Source organism: Melanotaenia boesemani, chromosome 2 (genome assembly GCF_017639745.1).
Source record: "Melanotaenia boesemani isolate fMelBoe1 chromosome 2, fMelBoe1.pri, whole genome shotgun sequence".
In the NCBI taxonomy this organism is placed as follows: domain Eukaryota; kingdom Metazoa; phylum Chordata; class Actinopteri; order Atheriniformes; family Melanotaeniidae; genus Melanotaenia; species Melanotaenia boesemani.
The window spans coordinates 19,379,151-19,407,002 of NC_055683.1; the positions used below are offsets into that span (position 1 = coordinate 19,379,151).

Consider the following 27,852-nt stretch of genomic DNA (forward strand, 5'->3'; position numbering starts at 1 on the left):
CACAGTGTTTGTGCATCGGTGTACATTTGTATTATATATATATATATATATATATATATATATATATATATATATATATATATATATATATATAGAAGAATTACACTAAGTTTGTCAAAATAGGAGCAAAAAGAAATAAGGAATTTTGTCCACTGTGGTAGACAATAACACTGAAACAGCTCATGAATTAATTTTAAACCTGACTTTGCACACAAATTTAGGACAGTTGGTCTTAAAGGGTTAAAGTGTATTTTTAACTGGAGTTATTTCAGTTGCCACTGATGACAGCAGATGATGTTTTAAGTGGGTTTTTTTTAATGCAGAGCTTAAATAACTTGCCAATCAATGCATCCATTTTAAAGACATTCTTTACATGATGTGCCAACTTGCATTATCATAGAATTTGCAGACATATTTTTCTACTTTCAGATATGTTACATAGCTACTGTTTCCCCTGGATGGAGAATCATTGCAGTATAAAAAAGCAGCAGAAAATGATCTATATTGCTTTACACATTCATATATGAAAAGAATATTAGCATGCTACTCATGACAGGACTGCTTCTATTCACTTTCTTTGTTCCTTTTTCTTCTGGAACTTTTGGACATTTTTCTCTTGCATTAAAAAAGTAGAAATACTGATAAAGATGCAGCACTTTACAGCAGTTTAACTCTTTCAAACATTTAAGTATACCATGTACTAGGAGCAACAGCATGTGTGCGTTGCAGAGAAAAATCACAAGGACACCTGAGCAGTGAACACCTGTAGTAATTGAAACAAAGACAAATCTCACACATCTCAGTTGCTAAGTTCTCTCTTTTCATTCTGTTGCATCCTACTTTTCACCTTGTGTTTTCATCTTTTCTTTCAAACTCATTTGTTCTCACTATCGCAGCCCATCTGCCTCTATCTCTTACTCATCTCAGAATTTTTCCATACTGTTCTCTTCCTCTGTCAGCGTCCTGTGCCCCAAGGGGACACAGTTTATATTTTTAGTGCATATCCATATTTTAGTGCAGTTACTGAATTTTTATCTCTTGATCATCATGGAAGTCTCTTCCACCCTCCGCCACTGATTTCTGGTGCAAGGGTGGGACAGCAGCACCAGAGACATACACAAAGGAGCTCCCAATTATGTTTCCACTTTAGGTTTAGGTGTCTCTCTTGCTTTCAGTCTCTTTCTCTGCACCACAGTGAAGGTACTGATCAATTTCACGGGTGCTCTGTTTACAACACACTACCACTCCTCAGCACATCAACAAAGAATGTGTGTGTGTGTGTGTCAGCATGAAATATAGGAAGATGCTAGTCTCAGAGACTGAATGGGAACTGTGCAGATTGCAGCCAACTAAACTGCATATGGTAACGCACACACACACACACACATACATGGATGAGACCTGAATAATAACCAGATTGATTGCAGTGTAAGTCTCTTGCATAGTGTTTCTGTCGATAACCAGTACTGAAGGGTAAACATACAGATGGGCACACGCAGGGGAGCAGTGACCTCTGAACTACACTAGTAACATTTGTCTTAGGTTTTGATTAACTGAGGTTTGAAGTGCTATCAGGGTGCAACACCAGGGTGCACAGATTATCCGGCTCGGAGACAAGGGAGTAGAGGACAGACGGGAGTGAGGACAGGGAGGAAAGATGTAAATGGAAATGTAGGGGGAAAATAAAAAGTCAAGGAAGGTAGATTAAATGTGAGTAAGAGGAGGTTAAAAAAAAGGTAAGCGAGAGTTTCAGAGTGAGATCTACAGAAAGAAAAGGTTGAGATGATAAAAATACATTACAATCAATCTTTAATTTCTCACCTGTTCAGATCTTTCCTATGACCACAGCTGTTCTTTGCCATACTTCTCATAAACCTGTCCTGTCACCCATACAAAAGTGCTGCATGAGCTAATGGGTCATTAAATTTAAAATATTCAGGTAAGTATGAGTATGAGGCAGACATAGATATAAAGATACATGACTGCCATTTAAAGTCCATTATACAGCCAAGTATGCTATTTGTAGTAATTTTTTTATTTTTTTAAAAAAAAGCTTTCTCCTTTTAACCATTAAGAGTAGTCGTAAGCTTGTTTAAAATGAGCTCATTGATCAAGTAAGTCTTTTATGATAAGACACAAGTAGCATGTTTAATACTGTATGTCAAGATGGTTGATAGTTTTAATTTGTTCCCAATTTTTCATTAAAACTGGGCATTTTTCAAATATTTCTTTTTAAAATTCCAGTTTCTACCAATTCTCAAGATTTATTGGCTTTTCTTCATCACTATTTGTAAAAGTAACTGCAGAATAACATATTATAATAATAACACAATAATGGTACCAAACAAGGAAAATGTCACTGGATCAGAGGTGTGAAGCCAGCGACCGAATAGGGTAAAGTGCAATACCATTTATGGCCACTAGAGTCAGGCTCAAAGCATGAAATTCTTTTATTGATTTTAACTGAGCTGAAATGAGTAACACCCCTTAAAAGGAATACAGGTTTATATGGTTTGACAAGATAAATTTACTCCAGTAAACAGTGGTCATTTTGAATACATTTTTTAAATTAAATCCAGTTTAAATGACATCACTGACTCCAACCTTTCATCCATATATGCCATTTCTGGCTCCAAATGAAACAAAATTAAATTTAAAAAAGCAAGTCCTGTTGAGTTTAAGGCATTAAAGAAGCATTTCACAAACTTATGGGTGACATTATGGTGGCTACACACATTTTTTTTATGCACATTCAAGGTGTTACACTTCTTCCCAACAGTTCTTTCTTTGGTGCTCTTATAGACAAAATAACACAAAAGCACCAGGTTTTGTGGTTATTCCATCATACCAAAGCTTACTTTTGGAAGTGTGTTAAAGGTCCCATATTATGCAAAATTCACTTTTTAATGGTTTTGGAACAGTCATACTGGTCCCCCCGCATGTGTAGGAGACCCGTAAGTGTGAAACTCTTTCAGGCGCTCTCTCTCCCCCCTGCTCCACCTCTAGGGAAGTAAGCGCTGAAATGAGCTTGTTTGAAAGCGTGTACGTTATGACGTCATAAGGGACAATAACCACTCCCCACAGAGCGATGGACCCGTCTACCGGCTCTCAAAGCCCGCCCTCTAAAAATCCCCTAGCGCCCAGTGTTTTTCCCTCTTCGGCAACCCTCGTTAGCGGACATGGCTAAGCGACAGAAGCACTGTTCTGTTTGTGGCTGCATAAATGAACACGAAAACGTTTTTTTACTTCCATCCACTGAACCCACGAGGACTGAGTGGATTAATTTTATTTTTGGAGGAAATGTACCCGGAAAACTTCCAAAGGTTTTGCATGTCTGTGGCCAGCATTTCAAAGAGGACTGTTTCCACAACATGGGTGCATGGAAAGCAGGCTTCGCCAACCGTTTGAAGCTGAAGCCAGGTTCAATACCAACTGTCCGTGACACAGCTGGAGAGGTAAGAGCTGGCAGTTATTTTATCGTTTCGGCCTTATTAGTCTGATAGCTTGAAAATATATTAACCTGTCAATCACCTCATGACGGGCGATGCGATGGGCGGAGCCAACAGCTGAGCTGCTCCACCAGGGTTCCGCCCACCATAAACGGCACATTTCTGAAGCTGCTAAAAAGAGAGAGGTGAAGAGAAGCCGCTGCACTCAAACTGAGGGTCGATTTGTCCATACCATGGCGGAAATATTTCATTTAGATATTAATGAATGGTCTCAGATTGGGAATAAAGTGTATAATATGGGACCTTTAAACTATCTCGAAATTTAATCTGTTTATTTGTGTCCTGAAACACGGCTTTCTCAGTTTTCTATTTAGTCTTATGATAAATTGTGAGGCTGTCATAAAGTATGAGATCATCAGCTTTAACAGGTAAAAAGGTCAGTGACTGGAGGCTTTGGAAGGTTTAAATGAGTACACATGACTCTCAAAAAGGAGATCCAAATTCATCTCCTGTCCCACATGGTGCATTTTATTCTTTATGTAGTTTAACATAGAGTTTAGAGCCAGTAACCATTTATTTTCATTTGTAGTTACAGTCTAGTCAATTGCAGCTAAAAACATGTACATTTTTGTTACTACACAGACTTATGTAATAATAGTAGAATAACCCCCAGATATTACTTCGGTGGCAACCTGTATTTGTTGCTAAGCTTCCTTACACTCTTACAAACACAAACCAACCCAGCTATGTACAAAAATAGATTCTTACCTTCTCCCACTCCCTCTCCTTGTTGAGAACAATGACCACCAGCTTTGGGTTTTCCTGGTAGCCATCCTCCGTGAACGACAAGTCTCTGCCATCCCATGTCACATTCATCATGTACCTGAGAGCAGAGGATGAGGAATAGTGGGGCAGATGATGGACGTAAGAGAGATGAGGAGGAAGAGGAAAATGATTATTGAAAATGTAATAAATGGCATGAGGAAGGAAATGTGTAGCAGTGATGAGAAAAAGCAGGAGAGGAAATTGAATTACATTAGCATTTAAAAAGTCAATTGGCAATCAAACAGTATTACAAACCTCAAATATTAAAACAAGCTCTTTTATACTGAGAGTTGTAAAGTCTTGTTTGATTAACATGGATTGGATCGAAAGTAAAGACACTGAACACAATCAAAGCATTCGGGTGACGTGTTCAAAAGAGTGTGTTACTGGGGATTATTGTGATTTTGCAGAGTGCCTTAACAGCTGCAAAAACACAAGAAGAGAGAAAAGGAAGTAACAACACACTACAAATCATATGAACATGTAAAAATGACTTTGAATGCCATGTTATTGTAATTCATATCACCTTAAATAGTTGCATCAGCTATATGTAATATTGCTCTCTGGCATTTGCTCTAGTGAAAAATCAAAACTTTGATTCCCTATGAGAAAAAAAGTCTGTTTGCTCTTTTAGACCTGGCCAGGTTCTCACCAAACCAGCTGAACCTGAGTCAAACTAATTTATCTCTGTCTTGATTCCATTGATAAATCTTAAGCACTTGCCTCTGTTTTCTCAGTGCAGTACACTCAGTGTGTTATTTCAGCAGGATGGCCTCTGCAGCTATCGTGAGTATGTGGCTCGCTCTATACCTCCTGATTACTGCTGCAGCTGCGTTTCCATTGATCCTTTTCCAACTTTGTGAATACTAAAAATTAGTTTTCTTTTCAGTTACTCTGGAAATTCTTTTCCACATAAAGCCACAGGGAAGACGTACAGCCTGCAGGTCCAAAACTGAAGAAGAACTGGAGTTCACAGTGACGGCAAATTGTCTTACTTGTGTGTGAGTAATTACAGCTGTATTCACACTTGTTTCATTGAGTTTTGGCTTCAGTTTCCTTTAAGAGTGGGTTGTGGAAAAAAAGATACTCAGCATGCCAACTTGGAAACATTGCTATCATTTAGAAGCGATGCTAATTTGAGACATTTGACATTTACACACATTATTTCTCAGAAGTCAGTCCATACTATAACACACCACACACTCTCACACACACACTGTAATGGTTGACCCATATGGCAGGTCACATTAGCTAAGATGGAGGGCAGTGGGAAGATATTCTTGGGTCCACACTGCCTCCACATTAATCATGACTGTCCTTCCCCTCTCTGTCTCCCTCACTCCCTCTGTCAGCGGTCATGTACGACACAGCAGAGACGACTCCTCTTTTCTTCCTCCTATATTCCATTCTGGGGCCGGCGACAGGGCAAACTTCTAAATGGAGCATGTTCCCACGTGATACACCGTCAGAAAGCCACAGTGGACTGCAGCTGGTGAGGTGTTTCATATCGTGTAGGACATTGTGCACAGGCCTTGCTCCAGAATAAAGCAGGTCAAGAACATTAAGAAATGTATTATCATGACTTACAACAAAAGTAATCATGCAAATACATTTAATGCACTTAATAAATACGGCTACTGTATGATGTCAGAATGTACCTAAAATGCACTATAACCTTTACAGTGGAACACAATTTAACCTTCTCTAAACCACTGAATGCACATGTACAACTGTTACACGTTTTGGTACTTATTTTATAGTATTACATTTCATTTCATTCATGAACTCTGATTATTGAGTGCTTATCAATTTACATTCAGTGATATATTTCTTTCCCTTTCTGTTTTGCATAAGCATTAGCATTTAAAAAGTACTATTTTTAGACAAATAAATAAGCAAGTAAATGACATGAACAAACTAGAAAAAGCAAAAAAAAAAAACAAAAAAAAAAAAACACCACCTTTGAGCTATCCAGCTGAGACATAAAATAGTACTACATTTTACTGTAATATTACTTTGGACCAATAGATGGGACATGAGTCACAATAGTATCATGGTACAATCCCAATGTATAAGTAGTAACCAGTTCTGGCTGTAGCGTATGAACAAACTGGTCTGGCAGCAGAAAGCCGGGTAATTACTACAATGGTGAAAGCTAATTGCAAGCAGGCATCACCTTCAGCACCGCCTGATTTTACAAAGTAGCCATGTTAAGTAGCAGAACTATAACATGTAAAAAAAAAAAAAAAACTAGAATAAAAGTTAATGTTGCATTAATTCCTCGTACACAGCTTTTGGGAAGCAAATGAATGAAATCTGAGCCCCAACTTGCCAAAGAGCTACAGTTTTTAATACCATGTTTGTGCTGAAATCAAGCTAGCTGTATGAGTTAGTTTTGCTGTGGTCAGTGTCCTGCACAATATCAGCAGTAAGATCAAAATTAGTATACGCTCAAGTTATTACCGGTTGTGGCTAGTCACTTTCTTGTCATTACAGTGATTATTTTTTTAATTAAAATAAACGGAACTGGTGAAAAAGACTTGAAAAAAAATATTTTGAAACTTAAGAAGGAATAAAAGCATGAAGCTTGTCTGATAAAACTCTGCCCTCTAGTGGTGAGATTCTCTGAAAACCAAAGCTGCAAAATCCACTTTTAAAACATTGAAAAACATTTTATCATTGTATACCGACTATGTTACTTATGTATTACACAAACCAGCAACCTAAACCAGTGTAATACTAGACATCAGATGTTTTTCTCAGTGCCAAGATTAAATCAATCAAAAATTAGGGTATTGGATAATTTTGTTATTAAAATCTTCTGACTAGCTTGCAAGTAATAAGATGAGTACCAATAAGCTATTTGATTTGTCACAGGATCTGATGGTTGGGTGAGAAACAGAGCAAAGGCTGCTCTCTGTTTTACAGCCCACTTTGCACTGTGGAACAAACCTTCATGCAGGCACACTTAAGTACATACACACCGACACACACCAAGAAGCAAATGTACAGAGTAATCCTAAGGCAGGTTGAAAAATCATGTTAAAACTTCTCTGCTCTTGAAATGAAATGAATACTTGACCTCAACACAATAAATATTGTCACCTGAGCCTCTTAATCATTATTACTAGGACTGCCCATTCACCTCAGCCATAAAGACAAAAATCCATATAACTAATAAATCTGAATATCAAAATAAAAAATATTTTAAATTTTGTTGATGTAGACATGTTTATATTAAATGGGAAGCACACAGAATATGAAGATTATGTATGTATTTGTGTGTGTTCACATGATTTTTTTGGGCGGATGCCCATAGAACAGGTGGACCGATAGGCCGTTGCTAGGATACAGACAGATACTCCACTGTGTATGCTAGAAAATAACCCTAATCAACCCTGGACGAACATCCCTGCACACAGATAACCATGAGGCAAACCTCAACAATGCTCCATGCAGCAGTGTAAGGGTGGGGACCCTGTAGCACAAAGCTCACAGTCCAATTTTTCCAACTGTCCAGCCTCCTTGATATTTGTAGTCTCCTTATTCATCTAGGGAGGGGAAAGGCTGCAGAGGTGGAGCAATTTTAGAGATTGAGCACCCACAGAAATCAGAGTGAGTATAAAGATGAATGATGTTGAAGGGAAAAGATGGAAGGAACGTGTGATGAGATGAGAAAAGAAAGAGTAATGACAACATATAGTGCTATTTTTTTTACAGCATTTCTCTTCCATTAGACTAAAAGAACTAAAATAAAGGGAGGTTGAATGGGGTAAAATGTAACAAAACTAACATTTAAACTTAACAGTGTTAAATGTGTCAAATAAAAAATAAAATAAAAAATAAAATCAGGTCAAAATGAAACTGCATGCTTTTTCAAGTCAAATATGTTTCATATCAGTGCAATAAAATGTAGTTCTTACCAGGTCTTAAAAGAAATACTATATGTGACATATTATAGTATTAATTTATTAGATTTAAATAATAATGTGTAATATGTGCATGATTATCATATTATCATCTATTTTACAAAAAAAAAGTCAAAATGGTCGAGGAAGCAGTTCAGTTCAACCTTACGGCTTCCACAGAATTACCACTAACTGATCATCAGTATCAGGTGTGAGCACCTTATTACAGCAGATGTTTTTGCAGTTTGCTGCTGCCCATCTGTCTGGGAAAGGTTATGAGATCATTTCTAAACATATTCCACCAATTTTACAGTGAGAAAGATTATTCATAAATGGAAAACTTTCAAAACATCTGCCAATCTTCCCAGGCGAGAACATCCCAACAAGTTCACTTGAAAGTCAGACTTTGCAATGCTCTGAAAAGCCTTAAAAAAAAACAAAAAACAAGAATCTCATCTCACTCAAACTCTAAAGGCCTCAGTTGGCAGATTACATGTAAAAAGAAACATAAATAAAAATTAAAAAATTAAAAATCTCAATAACTGTAGGCTGTTTAGAGGGATTATTGGAGAAAGCTTTATGGCAGCATAGCTTAGGTTTGTAATGCTGTGAATTCTAAACAGGACTTCTAAAAAAATGTATTTTGGTTAGATGAGAGAAAAGGGATAATGTTCCACCACAAAGCAGAACACCACATTGGCAGTATATCAGCAAAAACACCTCATATCAACTGACATGTACGGTGGTGGAGGTGTAGTGATGAGGGAATGTTTTGCTTTTACAGGACACCTTCAGTCACTAAGTCAATCATGAACTCTTTTGTACACCTGACGTATTCTGGTTTTAAATGTGACGCCATCTGTCTGACAGCTAAAGCTTGGCTGAACTGGGTCATGCGACATCAAAGCTGTCCCAAACACAGCAGCAAATCTACAACAGAATGATGGAAAAAAGAAAAGGAAATACTAAAACCAAGGTGTTGTGATGATCCTGTCAAAGTCCAGGTCTCAGTCTGACTAAAATGCTGTGACTGGACCTCAGGTGTACATAAATGAATATCTGCAAATGTTAATGGCTATAAAGCAATCCTGGAAAGACGAATGGACCAGAATTTCACCACAACATCGTGAGACACTGATAACGACGTATACAAATGATGACTTGACGATACAGTGCCATATAGTATTAGAAGCTACTGAATCCCAGTGTGTACTTTTTCCACACATTGCTACTTCATTTTGGTTTAGCTGTAGTTTAACACATAATAAGTGTAATTATAAAAAATCTCTTTTCCTCACTTATTCTGACTTCTGGTTTACCTTAGGTTAAGAGCTCTACATTTCATCTAAAGTGGCTTTAATACAAGGAAAAAAAGGACTCTATAAAGATACAAAAAAAGATTAACTGTACAAGCCTGCATGTGTCAAAGATAGAGACATTTATCGTTGTTAAGACAAGGACCTGTCAAAGTAATGATGTATACTGTCAGGTTAGTGGAGATCTATGAAGTACACAAACACAAGTGCTATGCCTGTGAGAGACAAAGGAGGAAGTGTGGAAAAAGATGGAGGTCGCTGTTTATGCTGATTCTGGTTAGTAAGAGTACCCAAGGGTCAGCCATAGATGCTGTCTGTTAAGTATGGCATGAAAGATGACTGTACAATATGAAGCAGATGCTAATTTAGCAGTGTCCCTGCCCATCCTCTTGTATGCAGTCTTGTGTGAGCGTATAGTTATTTAGCTGTGTTAATGCTAACAACAGCCGAGAGAAAATCCTTGTATGGGGAGAACCTGCAAACTCTGCTGATGAACCAGGAACTAGGAGATAGTTGCAGGAATTCCTGTCCCTGCCCAATAGTTGAGCATGAATACCTTTTCCCCTGAAGGAAAGTGAACAGCCTTCCTGAGCCATAGAATTATTTCAAGTTGGCATTGCTACTTACTAAACTCTGCTAATACATTTTAAATTACTCTTCAGTATTTCCTACCCTGTGCTTTCTGAAAATTCAAACCAAAAGTCACTCGATAGTTTATTTGCAGTGTCTCCACACAGGAAAGAAAAAAGAATTGGCCTATCTCTATCTAAGATTGCAGAGCGACCAGGCAGCCCATTTAGACATGGTCCGGAGCATGCAATATTAACCCGCAAAACTCCAAGCCATGTTATATTTAACTATTGTAGGCCTGCCTTTTTTTCATTTAATTAAAAAATGCATGTAGAAGCTCAACCCTTGTAAGAACAGCATTTTTTTTTCTAGGACAGCCTCAGTTCAACAGGGGTTATCATTCTCCCAGGTCAGTTATTTACAAGTCAGCTATTTATAGTTATTTATGCTACTCAGCTCAGCGTGTGTTTGGGTCTACTGTGTGTCAAAATGTCTTCTTTACTTCACTCGAGCCATACAGAACTGTTATTTTTGTTCTTTTGAGACAGACATATAACTTTCTGGTCACTTCTTGATCTTCTTTCCAGGTTGATGAGGTGGAGTTTAAGGGAAATGCTTCAGTTTTTATACATATAACTCTGCTTTGGTAGTGGGTTCAGGGCTATTCGTTATATTTATTTACTCGCTCCTTGTCTTCTACATAAAGCTTGTTCTGTTGGGGCTTACAGCTTGCAGCTGAATTTCAAGTTTGTTTTCTTTAATCTTTTGACTTTAATCAAAATTGAACTAACATTCAAATGTATCCTGTCCTCCATCTATAGTTTAATTTTTATTGGGGAATTTTAACATAATATATCCAAAAGCTCAATTTTTTTGGAATTAAATCTTTCATTTATAGCAATATTTAGATAGACCGACAGATACAGAACAGCACTTTGCACCAAAACAACAACAACAACAGAAACAACAACAAAAAAGTCATGCACACAGCTTTTCTGAGCCTAATTCATTTAAACATAGTTTTCTTTTTGAGTTCACTCTCTGCATGCAACAACATTTGGAACAACTCATTTGAGATCAAGAAACATAAATGTATGTATCACTTTCTTATGGAATCATTCTGTAATCTAATAAGGACGAGCATTCTGGATGACTGACATGTCTTAACATTGGGAAATTATTTCTGTTCTCTAAATATTGCTAAAAATTAGTCTTATATACACATATATTGTACGCAGATGGTTTGGCTGTATTTTTGGTGTAAAAATTCACCCTTTGAAAATCTTCTATCACATCAGCCCTCAGGACTTATTCTTTGTGTGAAGTCTAAACGTGTGTACATGTGTGTTTTCTCAGCTCTAAACCTCGTATATCAGGACAAGACACTGAAATTACCTGTCAGGACAAACTACAACCACTACAACGCCTTTTCCACGCACACACTCACACACTGATAAATAAGTGCTAAAGTCTTTTAAGGCACACTGTTCACCACAGCAAGGTGAGCAGTACACTGTAAATCTGCCATGACAGAACATTCTCTGAAGGGGGGATATTTCTCTTGTTTCTAAAATGCACACCTGCACATACACACACACACACACGCACACACACACACACATATTTTAGATAAAGCACAAGCTGTCACTCTGTCTGATTGCTGCACTGGCCAGCACTCTTAGTTGGTCATTTGTCTCCTGTTTTTATTTAATTTTATTTTTCTATTACTCTGCAAAAACATATTCATCTTGAATGTGTCACTGTGGATTTATCATTGTAGCTGTCACAAGCAGAATGAGTGAGATAAAACTTCACCAAAGCCCACACTGCATAGGGCTGCAGCAGCCACTGAAACAACAGACTTCTTTTTCATTGCACTTCTATTATTCCCAATTTAAATGAGCTTTGCTTTGTTATGACATGTTTTAGTCTCATTTAAGCTCCAGACAGCTACAAGACTGCAAATCAAATAGTTAAGAACCAGGTTGAGTCTAAGAAGTGTTGAAGTTAAGAAAAAATAAGATATAAAACTGAATGCTAACTTGATCCTTATATGAAAAAAAAAATGTTTTGACATCTCAATTACAACAACTCATCAATCAAAAAATAAAACAGACGCTAAAAGTGCTTCAAATTTGCACAAAGAGCCCATCCGCCCACCTCCTTGTTTGTGAGTGCTGCCCATGTCCTCCAGTCTCCCCTGACAGCCTCTGATGGCCTAACAACCCACACTGGCATATTGCCTCAACCTGGCGTTGACCAATCATGTTTCTCATGTACTTTCCCTGAAGCCCTCATTGGCTGAGCATTCACACCCACAATACAGCCGTCTGTGGGCACTCATCACCTAGATAACAACCTAAGGCAGCAGAGCATGCAGAGAACAGAGTTACTTGGCTGTGGATGTCTGGTAATTCCCATCGGTGGATCTGAGTTTCCTGGCAAAATGAGACATTGGTCCGTTCGGGACAAATTAAAAACCTGCTAGATTTGCTCTCTTTGCATGAAATGACTAAAGAAAGTCTTAAAACAGTTGTAAACAAAATAAAAAATTATTAGAATAGATTCAAATTAATTTAAATAAAATTCGATCAATTATGGCAAATGGTAAATGATTATTAAATTATAATAAATAAGAAATGATTATGTATTAAAGCACATGTAATTAAATGGACATTTCATTTACTTATTGATAATTAACAATCATAATAATGCATGGTAAATATTATATTAAAATAACATTTATTATTACCATTTTTATTAAATTAACATTAAATAATCTAAATGAAAAAAAAAATCTTAAAATAAATTCAAATACATTTTAGCTTAAAAAGACAACAACAAAGAAAGGATTTTAACACTATTTTTCAAAGTAAAAAAATGTTTTGGCCATAACAATCTTTTCTAAACCGAGTAAAATGTGAAGTAGTACCGGAAAAAAAATAATTAATAATTAAAATCACTGGATTACGGTAAATTATGGTATATATATATAAATTTTGGTAAATTGGTTATTATCCCTCCCTCTCCCTAGGAGTGACTGTGTGTAAATGGTTGTTTGTCCATATCTATGTTGGCCCTGCGACAGACTGGTGACCTGTCCAGGACTTGCTTCTGGGAGATACTGTATATATATATATATATATATATATATATATATATATATATATATATATTGATTTCCTGGATGGGTAAAGTGCTGTGTGAGCAATGTAGAGGACATGACTTTGAAACCCAGCTCATGGTAGTGTTGATCTTGCCAAAGGCTTTATGATGGATTTTTGTTTGGACTGAATTTTTCTCTTTTTCTGTTTATTTATTTTGATATTTTTTAATGCTTCCTTCCTAATAACACCAACCAAGTCACACACAGAAAATGGTATTTCAGGGTGAAATTATTTAGTGCATCCCTTTAATGGTTAATAAGGCTAGCTGTGGTCACAACATATTTTGATGTAGCCATGAAAATCACACTTACGTCCACCAGAGGGTCTATGTACATATATATATATATATATATATATATATATATATATATATATATATATATATATATATATATATACCAAGCCAAAATTGTTCAGTCCAGTAGATGCTGAGGCCAGTAGAGATGTGGCTCTTAGGCCTTTTTGTATTCCCTGAGCTTTGCAAGCATTGGAAACAGTAAGAGGGTAAGCTGTTTTCACACAGTGAGTTAATTCTTTGACTTTTATTTGTCAAATAAACTGTTAAAAAGGTGCAATATGTTACATGTTGTTGATATAAAGTTAATAAAACTGATTTTATAACTGAATAAGGACTTTTTTAATTAAATTCTGATACTGAAAACCTCAGACTTTAAAGTTAGTAGTTTTTATTTCAAATTTTAGCATGTTGAAAAACATGATTTATTTTTTCTGGCAGGGAGATGGGTAGACCTCTACCTCATAACAATCATTTTCTGCATTGTATATTTCATCTATAAGAAAAATAAAAAAAAAAAAACCCTGTGGAAACAGCCAACATTTCCACTTTAGTTTTTGAAAATAAAATCAAATTCTGTCATTTACACATAAGAACATTAATTAAACACATCATTATCTCAAATTAAAACAATATCAAGATGTAAACGCAGGCTTTGTGTGTCTTTTTCCCCCACTGCCAGATGGAAAACCAGACAGAACTGGCAAGACCTGCAACATCTCCCACTGGCTGCTGGGGGGGTGAGCACATGATGGGAAGGAGAGCTCAGGAGAACAAATGAGATGGAGGAATAAATGAGAAGAGGAACAGAAGGACTCATCGCGGAGCTCTTCAATTTGGGAGAGCACTCATTTGTAGTGCCCGCCCGCTGTTATCCCCATCTCAATTTCTTCCTTTGCCTTTTTTTTCACTGTCTAAATCAAAACTTCCTCCTCAAATTGCATTCACTTCTTTTTAGTTTTCCTTTTTTCTTTAAGGTCTAACACATCTTTATTCACATAGCTGCAATCAAAATCTCTTGGTCCTATATCCATCAGTAATTGCAAAGTCACTATCTGATACACATTATGGACATGTAGAAAAGAAACCATTAAACTTACTTATGCAGTGCACTTGGTGGCAGCTTGGATGTCTTCTCCATCTGGCCATAGCAGGACGTCTTGGCTTCAGGGATGTCCCCATATTCCACCAACATGGCTGCTGCTGCTGATGTTATGATCCCCAGACCATCACGGACCCGTGCCTCCAATGGATAGTCCCAGTCGTCATACGACACTGAAATCATTCCCGAAGGAAATGCTTCTGGAGTTATTTCCGGGTTCCCAGTGGTGAGCGACGGCACAATCCAGATGTAACCAAATCCAGTCAGGCCCAGAGATCGAGCCTCCTCCAGAATGTAGACTGCTTCATCTTTGGAGCAGTACAGCAGAACCACAGGAGACTGAACCTTCTTGAGCATGATTTGAGAGCGACTGTCTTCCTCCACTGCATCCAGGGTGATGATATTCTGCAGGTCCCAGCCCACAAAACTAAAGCAAGAATAACAAGAACAGGAGAGAAATTTTAACATTCAAACTAACTGATTATTAACTTTGCCCGTGTGCTGGAAAGGACAGTTAATTATCCATTATAATTAATCTTAGTGGTCGTTGTAGCATGACCACTATGAGGAGTAAAGTACTTATTGTCAGGGGAATAGATTAAGGCTAAATGCAATGTGGATGTTAAAGTTTAACCCACAGAACAAAAAGGAGAATAGGGTAATACAAAATTTCCAAACCAATGCCTGCGGTCACTGTGCTAATTGGTGGTAACAGATATCTGAAAACATAACTGTTATTATCATTAAATACCATTATATTCCCTATTAAACCCATGAAGAAGAAGAGAAAAAAAAAGATTTGCACATATTGTTTTGCTCAGACACAAACTCATGTGAATGTTTTAACATGGGGATTATACAAAGAACGGAGAGTGCTGGAAAGCAGGTCTGTATATTTCCAGAGCATTTTAAGTTATTGCCCTGCATCCAGTTAGCAAAAGCAGGCACAGCAAAAAATAACAAGTGCTCATTAAAAAAAGACAATGCATTTATAGAGTATCTTGCTCTTTCATTGGGATTGACTGGCCTTTTTCCACAATGTCCTGAGTGACAATATATCAGCTGGCCCCATTACATGAGGAGCAAAAGAGCAACACAAACTAAGCAAATAGCAGTTATCTTGGTAATAAAGCAGCATAAAATGTCATAAACTGGTGGCACACTGTTGTATCAGGAGTTAGCAGCAGTTAGCTGGAGCTAGCAGAGTGAGGCACAAAGACAAGTCCACACACACACACACACACACACTCAATAGGGAGTGAGTATTACAAAGTGTGACACATGGTTGGGAAAAGAGGGGGGCTGTTAACCCGCATGTAAGAGTCCAACATTAGACAGGGAGTGTAACATGAGAGCAATTTGGGACTTGTTGTCCTCTTCTTCCTGTCCAAAGTGATGATTGTCTACAAGTCTCATATGACAAAAACCAATAGAGACAATGATATGCAAAAGTCCAGGTAGACACACACAAAAAACAAACAAACAAACAAACCAAAAACAATGATGACATAAATACAGGCAGATAATGTAGTTAAGATAAAATAAGATACGATAAGATAACAAGGATTTTTTTTTTACTACAGAACTACAGAAAAACCGTACAAAAAAGCAAATTAACAAAAATATAAAATACAAATAATAAATACAAAATAGTAAAATAAAAACCACAAATATACCACAGTAAGTGGTGTTCTATGTACAAGCATACACAGTGTGCATTATAGAAATATGCAATTAGGTAATATCTGTCCATGGACATACATTTATAGACACATACGCATATATCTACCCATACACATACATATACTGTATATTTTTACACTTTTCATGTATATATTTTCATGTATATACATAAATGTCTATGCACACACAAGGTGCATTATGTGTCCGTGAAGTGGTGACAGTGAAGGTAAAGTGTCCAAGTCACTCATTACATCATTATGCGTTATAGAGTCTAACTGCTGTCGTGCTGAATGATCTACGAAAACGATCCTTCCTGAAGGATGTTTTAGTCTCTCACTGAAGGAGCTGCTCAGCGCACCCACGGTCTCATGCAGAGGGTGATGGGGGTTGTCCATGACGGATGTCAGCTTTGCTAACATCCTCCTATCTCCCATCGCAGCACAGAGCTTGATCGCCGTACCAGTTTGTCAATCCTGTTCCTGTCCATGTGGGTGCAACCGTTCCCCAAGCAGACCACTGCATAGAAGAGGGTGGATGCTACGATGGAATCGTAAAATAACTTTAAAAGAGTCCTGCAGACTCCGAAGGATGTCAGTCTCCTACACAGATGGAGTCGAGTCTGGCCCTTCTTACACAGGATGTCTGTGTTTGTGATCCAGTTTATTGTTGAGGTGAACACCCAAGTACCAAGTAGAGCCGAGCTCACCAGTGGGCGAAGGTGGAGGGTGACCCTCTCCATGGCTTTCTTCGTCATGTGAGAAATCAGGGCCATGTGTCTGTAGTGGTTGGACACCGTGGCGTGTGTGATCTTTGGCACTAGAACCACATGCAAAGTCTTTCACAGTTCAAGAACCCTCCAAAAACTCAGACTCAAGTTGAACATGTGCAGTCTGCACAGTCCCTGGGCAGCTTGGATCAGATTCTGTCCGGACTTGCTGCCTTCCTGGCATGCATATTCTTGAGCTGGCTTCTCACCTGACTTGATACTGGTGTGGGGTGGCAAGTGAAAAAAAAAACAAAAAAACGCGTATGTGGTACCTCTGTGTTGGATCCAACCCCCCCTTTGGACCACAAAAAAGAAAAAGAAATATATCGACATAGACAAATCTTCCAGAGAAGGTAAGTTAAAATAATGAAACAATGAGATTCAAATTTTTTTGTAACTTAACAATGCTGAAATTAACCATTAATGTACCCCCATTCAAAATCACGATTCTTACAAAGCAATTTAATTATTTCCTCAGGCACCCAATAACTAACCAGAGCTCCAAAGCAGAAATTACACCAGCAGTAAAAGGACCTGCAGCAATATTGGAAAATTATGAAAAGTAACTCTCTGGTAGCAGCATGTAGAATGTAATTTTCTCCAGTTTCCAAGTTGTACATAAGAAAAAAAACTCAACATATTTGGTATTTAACCATTGATTAAAAGACAAAAGTCACAAAAAAATGTTAAACTGCTGCTTTCTGATGTTTAACACCTTAAATGACTAATCGCTGGCCAGAAGGCAGTCGGCTTTCTTCTACATAATTTCAGCCCATTACATGAGTGGATGAGGTAGCACATATGTGACAGACTGCATGTTTATAAAGCATAAACGAGACTTGGCCATAGAGTATGCCTTAGACAAACCTTTCTAAAATTAGAACGAATGTATGTATATGTTGTCATTTTTCCTGCATTAAAATTTACATTTATTAATCATTTACTGAATTAAGAAAAGCAAACATTTACTTTCAATTAAAACAAATATTAGTTTGAGCTCTCCTTTATCACATTTTTCTCATTTTTAATAATGTAAGCTGTGTCCTTTTCAAAAATACTTTTTTTTATTTTTGTCATTGTGTTAATTTTTTCTGCTAGCCAACTATGCTGCTGTCTTGATGAAGGCCCATGTTTGCAAAGTTTACTGATTCGTTGGCTGGAGTGGTAACCAGAGCTATAAAAGTTGGAATACCCTCCACAAAAAGGGTAAAAATCTAAATTATATAGGAAGGGCTGAAGCATCAAAGCAAGGAGCTGGGTTCACTGATTAACAAAAGAATAAATAATAGCTGGAACTTTCATGTGAGACAATGGTAAACTCTGAATTATGTTGTTTGTTTAGCTAAAATAAAATGAACATTATACCAGTAATGCTTTGTTAGCATGTCAGATTTAGCATTTAGCTAAAAGCACCACAGTGTACCTTCACAGAGGTGCTAGCATGGATGTAATCTTTTTTTTTTTTGTCTCCACAATTTAAATTTGTGACAAAGTTGTCCATAGGGATGAGTAATATACAGCAGCATTAAGTCGTAAATTTGTGAATGAAAATGTGCTGCTGCATCATCTCATTAGCGACTTCATTTAGCTTGATGATGATTGGGTTTACCATGTAAAGAATGAAAGTACAAAGGACATGATCCCACCTGTTGTCCACGGTTGTTTTTAAAATGTTGATGAATTCCTGGTAACCAGGGAACTTTGACGTGACAATGGAGAAGATGTGCCAGTCATACTCCTCCATGATGTTCAACATGAGCAGAGCCTCCTGTTGGATGGAGGCACCAAACTGGAAAAAAGTTGACTTCACATCCTGAGAACAAAGAAGGGTGCAGAAGGATGGGAGGTAGGGAAGAAGGGGATAGAGAAAGAGAAAAGGAGGTCAGTTAAATATTCATTTGGATCTTTGCTTCAATTTCATTATTAGTTCACTTTATTCAAACTGCATCTCAGAATTAGCAATTAACAAAAGCACATTTAAAGTTTGGCACAAAATGAGTACACACGATTTTCCCACCTCTCACTCACCCATACACACAAACACACATACAGAGATTGAAAGTAATACGCTTTCTGTGAAGGAAATATATGGATGAGGTACTCAGAACAATTCAATTAAGAGCAAATTGGATTGGTGTGGTGCAGACAGGCTGCACAACGGTGGGCCTTGTTCTGAACAACGAAGATTGCATTCACTCTGGATAGCTCCTATCCACTCCATTACACCTGGCTGAGAATCAGAGGCCACTTAATTCAACAAAAATCAGACATGAGTTTGGACAGTGCAGACAAGCTCTATTACAGGTGGAAAAATGAAGTTAATTCATTTGCACTGCATTTAAAGTGACTCATTATAGCGAGGACTAAATGAAATTAGGTGATATGACACTAAACATACTGAGAAGAAAAATAAAGCATAACAGATAAAAGTTATGCTTAACTTTCTCATTAAGAAAGACATAGATGCCAATCTGGGTTGGTGACATCAACATTACAGCTAAAAATGAACAAGAGCATCAGTACAGTAAATGCACACCTCGTGTGTGCATGTAGCCTACAGGCTGCTTCTCCAGTAATTCATCCACAGTGTGACTAAAGTGTGAAAAACTGAGCACTTGTGAGTTTGGCTGTGTGACAAAACAGCAACAATAATGCTTGGAGCCATTTCTATCACAAAGGGTCATAACCCCAATGTTAAGGTGCAAAAGCCAAGTCTTATCCGTTCTGAAGTGTCCTTTAGAGAGAGCTTAAAAATGCTAAAAGAAATGTGTGAAAAAGTAATTCTAATTCTAATAAATAGTGTGCAGGAGGCAAACATGTGCATCTAATAGCAGCTAAAAAATTCCAGTTAAAATGTGGAAATAATAACCAAAACATATTGAAGAAAGTCTCTCTCTCTCTCTCTCTCTCTCTTTTAATTTATTTAACGTGTCGAGAAGCAATTTCACTTACAAAAATAACAGTAAGTGTTTATGTTGTACAAATTTTTCCAAGTATAAATGTCTCCACATCACCATTTTTGTTTTTAAAATGGTAATTTAAATAATTGCTGTTAATTCTTTTTGCAGCACTAATCTGCATTTTCAAATGCTCAGAAGGTACATTACAACTAATTTATACAAAATATGTTCAGCCAGTTTAATTAACTGAAAGAGCGACTATGTTGATGAAAGTTTAGAAATTCAGATGCATACAGTGATTGTGATTGTTGCTTTGCACAGCACCGTAAGCAGCATTCAGAGACATGCCTGAGGCTACTAAAGGGTAACACTTTACAATAAGATACACTCTTTTTTACATAACATGGTAACTATCAGTTAACTATCTGGTAGCTTTCAGCACCAGCACTATTAATCTAGCAGAGGTGTTAACAAGAGACAAGTGTTGTTGACCATTTTTTGTACACATTTACAGTATATAAACATACAATTTAAGACTGTGGGAAGAAAAACTGCTTTATGAGCATTTTTACAGACACAATCTGAGCAGAAACATTTTTTTTATCCTGAACTCAGTGCTACAGTCCAAAGCTAGTTCTCCTCATTGATTTTAACTTGGTCTTTTGAGCAGGAATGATGTTGATTTGGGAGCCAGATAAAACACAACAGAGACGCTTTGCAAGAATACCTACTGTAGATGAAGTCAGATTTAGATATGATAATTCTCTGGAGCATCTGATTCAAGAAGTGTATTTTTCTTATTTTGGCAATAACTTCTACAAGTAAAGCAAAGTTTCCATATCCAGCTTTGGTGTTGGAAACTGAGTGTTAATTGTATAAAGTTTATTTGTGTTAATCTGCATCATCTTAAAATTATGCTGAGGTGCAACACAACACTGCTACAATTCTGTCAGTTAAATGCTTAAGGGAATGGCTGAATCAGTTAACATTATTTATTACATAATAAAACATCTTTGAAGAAAATTTTCTCTTCTACAAGTGAGCTATAGCTTTGTCTTCCACTTTGCCTTTATGTCCCAATGTCTCAGCACCTGTCCACTATATCGTCTACATTCATACAAATAACACTCGACTCTCCATCATTTTTTGCATCGTCTACTTTTTTCTTTACTTTTTATTTCCATTTCAAAATTTAAATAGTTACTTTACTGAATAAGTGAAGCTGAGTCCCAAGATACAGATTTTGTCCAGGATAAGGTTGTGAAACCACACTGTGAGGATGAAAAATGGCTGAATATCGTGGCTGATCCTTGTAACCATATCAGAGCACTGCATTTGAATTACATGCACAAGCTAGCATTTCCTTCCCCCTGTCCTGATAGCTTCTGAATAGTGGGGGAATTCATTGTTTGCTTTATTTGTGTCGGCAGAAGTGAATGAGAAAATGAAATTGTGCCTCGTCCCCTCTACATCAAGATCCTTGAGTCCTTTTTAATGGCATTGCATCTGTATGTGAGATTTGCTCACTCTAGTTTCAGGCTCAAGTGCTCTTCAGAGAATCTCTCGTTATGAAGCTGTGTGCTTGTGTGTGCATGTGTGTGTGTTCCAATGTGGTAGAAACTAAAGTGATGCTTGAGCATGGTGGGAGAGGAGGGAGGTCATGCTATAAGACTTGTCACTCCATGTCTTCATCAGAGCAGCAGCAGATACTCCCACACTTAGCTGCAATATATAGAGAGCCACTCATGGAATATGCAGAATAAAGTAAAAGATTTATGTGGGACTATTTTAAAATGGTTTTCTTCTTTCTTTTAATATTGTCTGGTGAAATCCACATGTCCACGAAATAGATGGCACACGTGTGAATTTTTTCTCGTTTTTTGGAGAATAATACAGTTTTCTTTCCTATGCTTGTGTGTTAAACAAGGCTAATGATGATTTTGCATCTTTCATTTGAATTGTGTGGGGGAAGAGGCAAAGAGTAAAGAAAAATCCGACTTTGATCTGTTAGACAAAAAACCCCCAATAAAACAAGAACATATTAAATTATTTTAGTTACACATATATCAAAACAGCAAATTAATACTAAAGGACACATTTATGCAAAATAAATGTCATAAAAGACAACACCACCCTTGGTTTCTAGGAGTTTTTGCCTGCCTGTACCTTTCATGAAAACATGTTTTTTTTTCAAAGCCAAACAGAAAATCTTTAAGTCTGCACTTTTTGTTGTCCTACTCTAACAGGTGAGGTGAATGACACTCGCTGCCTGCTGGGAGACCTGACATTCATCTGGATGTTGTTTTGACCCAACTCTTTTTCTTATTTCTCAATGACAACAGCACCCCTTGACCACAGTGGGACAGGATAATGCCCTCCACCGAACTGCGAAAACGGCTCAGTAGCAGTTGACAGTTCACAATAAAAAGCCTAAGGTGCTGACCTGGGTTCCAAACCCCCAAGATCCCAATCCAATCAGACATTCTCAGGCTGTGCTAGAACAAAACCAAACACAGAGGTCCCATCATAAAACCCAAAGGATCTGCTGCCAATGTCCAGCTGTCAGACACCACAAAAGAAAATCCTTGCTTTTCAATCCTTTGTCCATTCCCCAACTAGAGACATATGCTAAATATTAAGGAAGAGGTGTACTTTCTTTTCACTGACTGTCAGGATGTCATTCCCAGAATATCCGAACTGTACTTCAGAAACTAAAAACACTCATTTTAAGACATAAACAGAAACATTTCTTGGAAAGAGAAACTGATGAGCAATGGCTTCAGTAGCTTGTCCCACAAATGGAGAGTTTAGGTTTTTTTTAACCTGCAATTCTCAGACAGCAGTTGCCTCTTTTCATCACTTTGCTGAGTTAGACTTTTGAGAAAGACACTGACAGCAAAGGGCTCAATAAAGTTCTCTTCATCTTTGTTTTCCTAGCAAGAGAGGACATCCACATGTCTTTTTGTTCAAACATTTTGGAGAATGAATCCTGACAATGGAGCCACAGGTTTTGTTTATATAGCAGAACTTCTTTTTTCCCAGTTAGCTGTTGAATTTCTGAACTTTTTCCCCAACGGTTGCTCACTGAGCTATAATCTAAGACAAGAAACATAAAAGAAATTAGTTTAAAAGGAAGTGCTGATTCAAAACTTGCAGGGCAACCTCTGAAAAGGCAAATTAAGCAACAAAAGATGCAAAAGATAAGAAATCAGAAGGATGCAAAGCAGAGATGAAGGAGAGCAGATATAGAACAGTGGGGGGAGAAAAGACAGATGGAGTGACTAAGCAGCATATGATTGTTTCTAATTGGGAAGGCGCACGATCCGTGACATCAGAAAACAGCCAATCATTTCACCCTTGTCAAGTGTGACATGTCTGCTTTCCACTCTCACCTTCAGCTAGCAGCACTGACACATAAACAGTCTGTCATTCACCGTTTTTTCCCCTCTCACTTTGTCTATCACATTCTCAGTCTCCCACATACACTGTTGCATAAACACACACTCACACAGACAAAACCACATTGATGCATGCAAAATACACACACCTGCCCCTGGAGGCAGGACAGTGTGTCTACAGTGAGATTGAGGGGAGTTAAAAATAGCAGTGCTCATATCCTCTGCCGCTGATAGCATCATGCACTGTCTGGTCTGACACACAGACACACACACATTGAAGTGTACAAAAAACATCACACACAAATGAGTCTGTATAGAACTGTGAGCTGAGTTTGGAAAGGAAAACACCAAGATAAAGCAAAAACGGGGTGTCATACATATCCTTCTATCACTTATATATGCCAAAGATACCCTGTTATCTGCTGGCTTCAGCATCTCCACTGAGTCCCCAGGAGGAGAAAGACAAAGCATGACAAAAATTCCTCAGTGGCCGGTTACTAAATATAAACAGACAAGCATAAAAATAGCAGCAGAAAAAAAGTGGAAGAAATTTCTGTGGAAAACAACCTGAAGTAAAACGACGCTCAACATGAGGATGCAGCCACCAACAACAAACACAAAAAATACTATACTATAACTATTCTCTTCAAATTGGAGCAGACCATTTCCAAAATCTACTTCTGTGTGAAATTTCCTGGCTACAGCACTGGACTCTGACAGGAAATCCTAAATAGAAACTCTAAAAACACCACAAAGTAACATTATTATCTCATATGAATTGTTGTTGAGTGCTATTGTGTGTTTACCAGTAACAAAGACAATCATTAAGCTAACGATCCCTTTTTTATATTAGCTTTTTATTCAAAAACTAAAGGTTCCAAAAAGACAGTTTAAAGTAGTAGACCCCACCCCCCATCCCTTAAGAAAAAAGAAAGTCCTCCAGTTCATACACAGAGTGTAGAGCTGACAGAAAAGCTTTGTCCATTATGCTGAGGGATGTTCTCTTTTATGCCTTATATGCTGGGATTTTATTCATGCAAAAAGCTGTGCAAAAATATAATAATTAAAGCCACATAATGAATCGAAGAGAACCTGGGATGGAAAAATGTGAATTCAATTTTAAATTGCAGCAAGATTCGACTCTGTTTCTGTCACTTTTAAGTTTTTATGTCTGTGCAGATCTCTTTCACACAGAATATTAAAGTCACTTATATCAAAGTGCTTTTGGCTATTTCTGATAAAAAAAAAAAAAAAAAACTGTATGGCTATGTATCTCTGTCTGTTTTGTGTGTATGATGTGTTTCATAGGCTTTGTTTAATTGGACAGATTGTCTAATTTTGTATTTTTGATTATCTAAATTTGTCTGACTGTTGGTTTATTCCAAATAGTTAGAATCATCATGAGGTATGGGTTAAGGATTCATCTGGCTGGGAGCATGCTGAGTCAGCGGTGGAATTAGACAAAGACCGAAGATATGTTACATGTTTCTACAAGTTTTTGTAAACTCACTGACAGTTTATCTGGTAAATACACTGACCACGTGCAGACCAATAATCCATACAGAGACAAAAACCTGTTCCAAATTAAGCTAAATATAAGTTCTGGGCTTCTGGTTGGTGGGTGTGAACTGAGGTTTTGTAAAGATAAAGACAGTAACAAGTCAGTTATTTTCTTGGTTAAGGCTCATTTATTCTCATACAGATGGAGCCTTCTGTCCATCTTGTATCCTTTATGTGAGTATTTCAGTCTATTTTCAGAGAGCTTGTACAGTAGGTGGATAGTGAGATGGAACAAATGGAGCATTACCACTGGATACCATGGAGGCAGTGTTTCACAGTATCGCTTACATGGAACCACCACAAAGATACAAAGAAGAAGCTGCAATACAATGTATGGCCACACAGATCACTACGCTCTACTTGCTGCCTCTTTTTACATTTCTTTCTGAGAATGTGTATGATCATGATCTCCCCCACCATCGCCATGATTGCTATACTGTTATTGAAACTGACATCGGATCTCAGAAGTGAACCCTAGATGTAATACCTAACAACCACCTTCACCTGGATGATCCTCATAATAATTTAATTTGCAATGATGTCTAAATCATAATATTTTATTCATATTGTAAAATCACAATATCATGATATAATCTCTTGTTTGCTTACACATTTTTAATTTTAGTAATGTTACGCAGTGAAGGTTAAGCTCTATTTGGTGTCATTATTCACACTAAGAGATACATTATGTACCATCACAGTTCCCCACTGTTCATTAGAAAACTTTATAAATCAGTGTCTTCTTACCCAAGTCTTTAACAAAACAATTTAGATAATGTTAACCTTCTTTCATCAAACAGATTTATGGAGACAAACTGTTCTGTATACAGGCAAATGGGAGTAGCATGCAAAACACAAGTGACACTGACATGATGTGAATTTAAATTTAATTTGTAGTGTTTTCAGTAAGAAATAAGGCTCTGCTAGACATAGAATTATTGTTTCTTAACATGTTTTAGGCAGAGCTGTGGATTTGCAGAGTGAGATTAAGCAATTGGACAAAATGGTTCAAGTCTAACAATGTTTACAGAGAAATATCATCTCACAAACAGCATTGATAAAGTAATGGCTTTTACTTACAGCTTTTTCTGCAAATGTCTTATGAATCTGTGGAAGCTTATTTAGTCTTTACTAGATTACAGTGTCTTAAAACAATAAGCAGATGTCGCGTGGTGCTGTGAAGAAGAATAAACTGTGTTTGCGTTGTGGTGTAAGCAGAGGGGAGGATGTAGCCTTTGTTTGTGTGGGATAGAAATTACAGGGAACAGCAGCCTTCAGCTGTAGCAGCGGCTACACACACACACACACACATGGCATACACAGAGAGATTATTAAAAAAGGCTCTATTTGACGTCACAGGAGCATATTTTTGGCATGGAAACTGTCCATTACAGCAGATAACAGCAAGAGAGAGAAAGAGAGACCTATTCAAAGTTTATCACATAGAAGGAATGCCTGTGTGCCTGTGTGTGTTATCTATGTCATTTCATTGTCAGGACTTTTTAACAAGCAGTCAAGCCCCCATGGGGAAACACTGACAAAATCACATCATCCCTCCCTCTCTCTCTTTCTCTCTTTCTTACTCTCACCATCTCTGTCTTCGCTCTGCATTTGCCCTCTTCTCCTACTTCTCTTCTCTAATAAGTCCAATATCTTACTCTGTGTGACTTCTTTTCTTTGCGTCTACTCTGTCCAGGGGCTCTGTCTTTTCTCACCTCCCTCTATTCATCTTGCCCTCTTCCGCCCACTCCCTGTATTTTCTAATAGAGCCAATATACTGAAATACTCTTCTGGGACCTGAGCCTACACCTAAGCAGGGATAGCTACAGTTTTGTCTGTTCTAATGTGATTCCACAATATCTCCAATAAATTATACATTTACAAGCTATTAAAGAGTGGTTTAACAACTTATACTGCAATGGGTCCCAAAACAATAATAACAACCACAATAATAATATTATTGATAATAATAATAACCAGATTGGAATCATGGAATATGCCCATATCATCAAAATAAATAAGTAACATTAAAAAAAAAAAAAAAAATCTATGTTAAAACATCATCATTCAGCAGCATGAGGTAGTTGCACTGTAAAATTAAACGTTGGTCTTAATAGAATAAATCCAGTGGATATCACCTTATTTTAATCTAGTTGTCAGTAATACGAATCTTAAATAAGTTAAATTATTATTGGAGGGAAAATGTTGAAAAAATTAATATGCATAATTTAAATCAGTGTGATTAAGATAAGAACGAGAGGAATGGTGATGGGGGGAGCAGGGTTTCTCACAGTGATGTTCACCTCTGAAATTACACAATACTTTTTTTAAAGTACTTTTTTATTTAATTATTTTGTACTTTAGTTGATCAATAATTCAAATGATACCAGAAAATTTTGATTTCAGAAAGAGGTAAAAGTTAAACTTAAATAAACTGTCTATTTTCCAATCATCCAAGCTCAAATGTCTCAAATTTCCTCATTTGGTTTTCTTTTATCTTTTTGTTTTGTATTATTTAGAAATGATAAAATGTTTAAAAGGAGAGAAGAGAAGAAGAAGAAGAAGAAAAAAAAAACTTGTCACCCTTGGTGATCTCTAACTTCAAATCTTTGAGTTCATCTGTTACTGTAAGTAAGGTGGACTTGAAATCATCATGTGTGTTGAAAATGAAACCAACATTTTATCAAGCATTTCTCAGCCCAAAGTGCTTACAGCAAAATCAAACTTATCAAGCTCGTAAAAGTTCAACAAATCAAACGCTTTTAAGTAATTGTACTAAATCACTCAAAAGAACAAAAACATAAATTTTTTGAGGCAATGAGTTTACGTATATTTTTCTAAGTAAAGGCAACTAGTTATATTTTACAGTGTGACCTCATTTTTGGGAACATCCTGTAGTATTACTGAACAAAG

The 27,852-nt window shown here is 37.1% G+C and overlaps 1 protein-coding gene across 1 annotated transcript in view; it reads right to left on the reverse strand.

Moving 5' to 3' along the window:
- grin2aa (glutamate receptor, ionotropic, N-methyl D-aspartate 2A, a) overlaps window positions 1–27,852 on the reverse strand; it is a 171,990-nt gene that overhangs the window by 51,305 nt on the left and 92,833 nt on the right. The window contains exons 3-5 of the mRNA XM_041975865.1: window positions 18,728–18,894; window positions 14,631–15,059; window positions 4,218–4,332 (exon numbers count right to left, since the gene is read on the reverse strand). Coding sequence (XP_041831799.1) covers window positions 4,218–4,332; window positions 14,631–15,059; window positions 18,728–18,894 — 711 coding nt within the window. The remainder of the gene's footprint in view (window positions 1–4,217; window positions 4,333–14,630; window positions 15,060–18,727; window positions 18,895–27,852) is intronic.